At 35.6% G+C, this 7,118-nt stretch overlaps 1 protein-coding gene across 1 annotated transcript; it reads left to right on the top strand.

Moving 5' to 3' along the window:
• LOC129421028 (legumain) lies at positions 1-5,653 on the top strand. The gene is made up of 13 exons (XM_055176303.2): positions 1-82; positions 237-334; positions 1,006-1,087; positions 1,161-1,246; positions 2,838-2,913; positions 3,157-3,219; positions 3,337-3,403; positions 3,493-3,611; positions 3,683-3,772; positions 3,896-4,099; positions 4,703-4,870; positions 4,974-5,041; positions 5,586-5,653. The coding sequence occupies exons 1-13, from the start codon at positions 8-10 to the stop codon at positions 5,629-5,631; spliced, it is 1,242 nt and encodes a 413-aa protein (XP_055032278.2). The 5' UTR covers positions 1-7; the 3' UTR covers positions 5,632-5,653.
• Positions 5,654-7,118: the final 1,465 nt, after the last annotated feature.

Genomic DNA, 7,118 nt, shown 5'->3' with positions numbered 1-7,118 from the left:
TCATGAAATGGCTGCAGCAGGTGGAAAACATTGGGTAATGCTTGCAGCTGGTTCAAAGAAATGGGACAATTACAGGCACCAGGTCTGTGGCTTACATGTACATGTATTTTGTGATTATGTGAATTCTCTTGGATTCAATTGGTGTTGCAAGCCCCATACTCACCTGTCCACCAGTTGAGCCGTATGCTTGAGGAGTGTTGGCATGCAGTTTGTAAAACATATTTTGTCCATTTCAGGCCGATGTGTGTCACGCCTATCAGATAATGCATCAGAATGGAATCCCTGACTCTCAGATTGTGGTGATGATGTATGATGACATCGCTTATAATGACAAGTAAGAGATTTACTGCATGGCCACGTGGCTCATTCATTGGTGATGAACGTTTTTAGCAGTGTTCACTTGGATCTTTACTTAAAATGCCATTTAAATCAACCATGTAAGATGACCCTGCCAGGGAAAACCTAGCTAAGTTTTTTTTTATTTACTATTTTCTATATAAAATATGTATAATGTAAAAAAACCATCTTTGAGAATATATAACTTTAGTATTGACTGATGCCAAAGATTGAAATCAATGTGAAATCAATGATTGAAATCAAACACAAAAAATGACTTTCTTACTTAGTATTTTTGTCTTGTTTTCAGTACAAATATCTAAAAATTCTTAAATCAAGATGCATTTTCTTGATGAGCAAAATGACCTTATAAAATAAGTCTAGTTTTAGACAATAAATATACAATTTAAGTGAATTTGTCTAAAAACTAGAAATATTTTCTCAGGTCATTTTACACATCAAGAAAATACATGATCTCGATTTAAGAATTTGTACTAAAAACAAGACAAAATAACTACGTAAGAAAGACATTTTTGCTGTGAAATTTAAGGTGCCCCGTCTCATCTTTAGTTTATCAGACTTTAACTTGGTTTTCACAGACAGGGTCACATATTAATTTAGGACACACATAATAGTGCAATGACAATACCACATTTTCTGCCTCCATAGAAACCCATATCCTGGAAAGATTATAAATAAACCAAACGGATGGAATGTGTATCAGAAGGTTCCAAAAGACTACACTGGACAGGTAACGTTATTTTTGTTGAACGCATAATAGATTTTCCGTCCTGTATCTCAGTATAATTATTATTGTCTTACAGGATGTAACACCTGAAAACTTTCTGGCTGTGCTCAGAGGTGATGAACGTGCTGTGAGAAAGAATGGTCCAAAAAAAGTCATTGCAAGGTTTGTTTCTGATAAAATCTCACTTTAACACAAACTGGCGGCAAACTGAACCCATTTGTACTTTAAACCAAACCCGCGAGGCTGTAAATTTCTTAAATATTATTGTGTTTGAATTTGGATAAAAGTTAGGCTCAAAATGAAAAATTTGATGCAGTACAAACCAAATCCAATAGATGGAGTGAACCCGCAGTGCAGTTATCATTCAAAGTATATCTGGAGATATCTGCACATGATGGTAAACATACAGAAACTGTGTGTTTGAGGTATTTTTCCCAGAATATTAAAGTGTGTTTATTGTAAACGATACTCCTACCCAGAGCCGGTGCCAGACCATAACTAACGGGGGCACTTGGCTTCCAACGGGGGGCACGCAATAGCAACAATAATTAGCAAAAACAAGACATTAAAACAACAAATACAGCAAGCACACACTCATACAACTAGTACAGACTGTCAGCTCATTTCCCGTATAAAGTGCAAAAGACCACAAACTATGCGCAAAACGATTGAACTTCGACCGCGGCGTGAGCGCAAGCTGAGCTCCGCTGCGCTCGCGCTTAGCTCGATGCAACAACAAACCGCCCTCGCGCGGCGCAAGCCATTGAAATCATGAATGGGTTTCATAGCGCAGCGCACACCGCGTCCTAGCTTTAAAAAAGCCGCTTTACCATAATCACGTCGTAATGCTGTTAACAGTCTATAGCCACACTTCACATGTAAGCTTACGTAATTTAAAACAACGCTAACTTACCTTTAAAATAGCCGAAGACGGCGTGTAAGAACATTAAACTTCCTTAAAACAGTGTCCTGTAGATTTGTAAATTCCACCTCGACCTCTAATCTCTGAGTTTGAGCCAGTCTGTGTTTGCATGAAGATGAAGCAGGCGGTGCTGGTTCGTTCTAAATTATCTAATATCCATATTTTACACGATCCATAAAATGCCGCGAAAAAACACGTTGCTAGTATCAAGTCACAAATATGCTAAAGACGTAAGACGGGTGAGATGCGGCAATACATCCAATCAGAGAAACTGGTCTATTTTAATTAAAGAAAACATATATCAAATATTTTCCTCATTTGATTACATTACAAGTCATGAAACATTCAATGTTTAATTTATTTTAATTATTCTTGATATATATTAAAGTAATAAAAAACTTTGTAGGGGAGGCACAACAACCTGTTCGGGGGGGGGGGGGGGGGCACTGCCCGCGAATGCCCCCCCTTGACGCCGGCCCTGCTCCTACCTACTCTCTACCAAAAGGTAGCTGCGTGTCCATGTACCCACAGTAGTGTCAATTTGAAATAATGTCTTTCCTTATGTAAATAATTTCACCACAAAACACACACCAATCAGCTGATAAAAATGTTAATGTACTCGAAATGAAACCATGGGTAGTTTTCATAATGGTAATATGAATAAAGTCACAAACATAGACTTTCAGTTGGATTCAGAAACTTGATGCTTTTCCCACCCACATTATTACAGTTTAGATGCAAATATATACACCAACAAAACACAATAATTGTTTAGTTAATAAAAATGAAAAGAATAAATGTTTGTAAACAAAATAATCTTTTGTCTCACAGTGGAGGAAATGACACAATATTCATCTACCTGTCAGATCATGGAGGTCCAGGCGTATTTTGTTTTCCTAACAGTCCTGTAAGTTTTAAAAGTATAATGTTTTTGGTATAATATACATCTGTATTCACAACACATGGAACCCTGGAATTTCAAAGCAAGTTTTAGCATCATTAACATACTGGTTACCAATACCATTTTATCATTGGCCCATATTTTTATGATCAGCTTTCTAAAGTGTAATTAGATGACTACATGAATAAATTATTGTACAGCATTCAATGGCTATTTTTTTGGTTATGTAATGCAGTTTTTTTCCTGCAGCTTTATGCCAGTGATCTTATTGCAACAATCAAGCAAATGGCGGCAGATAGGATGTTCTCAAAGGTACACACATTTAAAGATGGTTTTTTTTACCCTGAACATAATAACATAAAAAGTAATAGATTTTTAAGTTTTTATTTAACCTCTCAGTACCTCTCCAACCCTTTGATGTGGATGTAGATGGTGATTTATTTGGAAGCTTGTTATTCTGGATCAATGTTCACACAACTCCCCAGCTACATTCATGGTAAAGAGGACTTATATTAAAATAACAACGAAAATATATAAATGTCAGACCAATAGCCAGCAGCCATTGATCTTTAACTGTGTTTCTAGTGTACGCAGTGACGGCAGCTAACCCGATTGAGAGTAGCTATGCCTGTTTTTTTGACCCTGTGAGGAAGACATATCTATCCAATGAATTCTCAGCTGTTTGGATGCACCACAATGAAAAGGTTTGTCTTTGCATAATTTTATTATTGGCTTAAATCACGCTAACAAATAAGACAATGCATTTATTTTTCAGTGTGACCTCAATAAAGCAACATTTCAGGATCAGTTTGGTTATCTTCAGAAAAAGAAGTGCCACTCTCACTTTTGCTGGTTTGGTGACATGGTAAAAAACATTGCAGAATTCACACAGAGTGCATTAATAAATGAAACTGTAGCTTTTCTTGTAAAAGAAGTCATTTACATTTGGAATTCAGATACTGTGAAATTGTATTTTACTTTTCTTTAGAGTGTTGGTCAATGTCCAATCAGTGAGGTTTTGAAAAACACCCCTCAAAAACCCCCGCAGATCATTAAAGCTCGAAAGCTCAGGTTAACTGATTTGACTCCTACCCATGAAGTCCCATTTACAATCTTGAAGCACCGAATTGCCACAGAAACTGATGCAGGAAAGAGGCAAAGTCTGATCAGAAAACAAGAATCTCTTTATCAGGTTTGATGTCTATTCATTCAATATAGTACATTATACACTCCCCTAAAGGATTATTAGGAACACCTGTTAAATTTCTCATTAATGCAATTATCTAATCAACCAATCACACGGCAGTTGCTTCAGTGGATTTAGGTGTGTTGTCCTGGTCAAGACAATCTCCTGAACTCCAAACTGGATGTCAGAATGGGAAAGAAAGGTGATTTAAGCTATTTTGAGCGTGGCATGATTGTTGGTGCCAGACGGGCCGGTCTGAGTATTTCACAATCTGCTCAGTTACTGGGATTTTCATGCACAACCATTTCTAGGGTTTACAAAGAATGGTGTGAAAAGGGAAAAACATCCATCAACTGCAAAATGCAAATATCATTATGGGCCAACATTTCTATAGAATGCTTTCAGCACCTTGTTGAATCAATGCCAAGTAGAATTAAAGCAGTTCTGAAGGCGAAAGGGGGTCAAACACATTATTAGTATGGTGTTCCTAATAATCCTTTAGGTGAGTGTATATGTAACTGATATATCGAGCTCAGATTAATGTGCACAATAGATGACAAAAACAATCTTCAAAAACAAAATATATGCTTACTGACCTTTATCTTACAGGCTAGGGCTAAAATTGAGCGAACAGTTCAAGCTATCAAGCACCGCTTTCCTGCTGGTGCAGATGAGGATGAAGTGGATGGAGATTATAGTACTAGCATTGATTTACAGGAGTTCAAAACTGTAGCTGAGCATTTCAGGACAACCTGTTTTGACTGGCACGTGGAAGAGGTGAATAATTTATATTTAATTTGATTTATGATAATATGAAGAAGACAAACTGACTCTCTGATTTATTTGCTATATGGATGTTTTCTGTCTCTCTTTTACACAGTTTGAGATCGCCTTGTTCCACATGCACGTGTTTGCTCGGCTCTGTGCACGTGGAGTTGAAGCAGAAAGGTGTGTTTAATGCAACAACATCACTCTCCAAAGTTTGTTTTTGTTTGACTGCCTCATCAAGATCTTATTTTTATGATATGTCCATATGCAAATTATACCAAAGTCACTTTAGGGAAGTCACTAGGTGGCCATCTTTACAATGCCTCCGGGCAGTTATATCAGTCATGCAAGACTAAAGTCCTATCTGCTTGAATGAAAGACAAATATATCTTAAGTTACATCCTAAAATCAAAATTTCTTCCCGACAAACAATTAATCTTGACATCAACTGTAGAATAACTTCTGTGTCTAAAGCTAAAATTGTGCTAAAAATATTTGTATATCTTGTTATATCCAATATCTTTGCTTATACTTATTTTAGATTTTGACCGAATTAAAATGCTGTAAAATTACCAAAACCACAGGGTTCACTGAACTTGTGTTCACATGTGAATTATGATATCAGACAAGATGTTGTTTTATTTTAATCAAAATGCTAATTAAGTAGGGAAAAAAAAAATCTACAGATTTTCCTGAAGTTGTTAAACGTTTTTCTCTTTTACAGAATCAAAGAGGCCATAACAACGGTCGGTGAAAGCTCTAATGTGTGACAATGAAAGCATCCTTATGAAGAATTTATGAAAATCACAACAATCAAATCCTCAATGTAAAAAATTATATCAACATATATTTTTTGTTACTTTAACTTAAGAAATTAACAATTTCAACTTGTTTTTTTAAGTTCTGTCAACTTTTCACAAGCCAAACTGAATCAAACTGTAGTTAAAAGTAGAGAATGTGCAGACTCATTTATTTCAATTATTTTAATATATTTTTTAAGTCTTTTGGCTAATATAAATATGTAAATATCTATTAAAACACAGTAGATGCCATTGAATTTGTAAAGTGCTTTTACAACACATTCAGTCAGTTTCTTGGACAGTGCTTAGTCCCAGACTAAAGTTCATGTTTGAGCTGCTGTAATTTAAAATCATCTCAGCATATATCAGTGCCATTGTTTTGTCTGTTTTGTACTGTTTTTGTAAGGTATGTTTGTAAATGTCCTAATATAACTTAGGATGAGTTCTAGATTAATCTAAACCCTGTCTGGGAAACTCCCAATAATATTCTTAATAGAAAATAAACTGTATTATTGTTCATAATGTGACTATAGACGGGATCATAAGTATTTTCTTCTCTGTTTAATATTTTGATAAGATGATTTTTTGTGTGACAACAAAAATTGAGATTGTTAGAAAGAAAACAAAGGGCTCATTTCAGGTGCACACATATAGCATTGCATGTTATTCTGTAAACATAATATATATATATATATTTATACAACAGTTCTTTCTGGTTCTCGAATCTGATTGGCTAAGACCTGTGCGATATTGTGCTGATATCGGCACTGTAACCGCTTCACCTTTCGTATCATTCCGCCACCTAGTGAATGGAGGTCCTAAGCAGGCTCATCTCTGAATGGAAAAACACAGACGCGCTGTTTGAATCACTCTCCGTGTGTGTGTCTCATTAGTTTACTAGCTCATAAATCAGTCTGTGAATCCCCAATCAGAAGTATTATTCCGTCAAAGATCGGCGCTCTTGGATGTTACGTTACAGTTAATGGGAGAAATGTCTTGTCACATCGTGTGGACGATTAACACTTGGAAAGAGAAATATAAACACTCGGTTTTTTTCTGGAGCTATATTTTTTATCAGAACGCGAAAACACTGTGGAACTGTCTGCAGGTAAGGCCCGCAGCTTTTAAATGCGGACATTGATCATTTACTTTATTGTGACATGACTATTAAAACATGTTATGAGATATCGCCACTGGTATATTTATAAGCAGCATGCAAAAACATCTCTCTGACACTTATAAAAAAACGTTTTATATAGTACTGACAAGAACAAAGTTTAATAATAATAATCGAGTGCTTGTATCACGTTAAAAATAAATGAGAAAGCAATAGTAACGTTATACAAGTATAGTTTTATTAACTTTTACCTCGCGCCAAAACAATAACAACACAAAAGACACTAAATATGAATTAAAAAACAAGTAATAGTTTAATCATGACACCAAATACTGCTGAT

The sequence above is a fragment of the Misgurnus anguillicaudatus genome, chromosome 4, assembly GCF_027580225.2.
Source record: "Misgurnus anguillicaudatus chromosome 4, ASM2758022v2, whole genome shotgun sequence".
NCBI lineage: Eukaryota > Metazoa > Chordata > Actinopteri > Cypriniformes > Cobitidae > Misgurnus > Misgurnus anguillicaudatus.
The sequence above is the reverse complement of the archived record's forward strand: the minus strand, read 5'-3'. Positions and strand labels throughout refer to the sequence as shown.

Coding starts and splice junctions, on each gene's coding strand:
- LOC129421028 (XM_055176303.2), top strand. CDS start 8: ATGGCTGCAGCAGGTGGAAAACATTGGGTAATGCTTGCAGCTGGTTCA. Junction 83..236: donor GGGACAATTACAGGCACCAG/GTCTGTGGCTTA, acceptor TGTCCATTTCAG/GCCGATGTGTGTCACGCCTA. Junction 4,871..4,973: donor TTGACTGGCACGTGGAAGAG/GTGAATAATTTA, acceptor TCTTTTACACAG/TTTGAGATCGCCTTGTTCCA.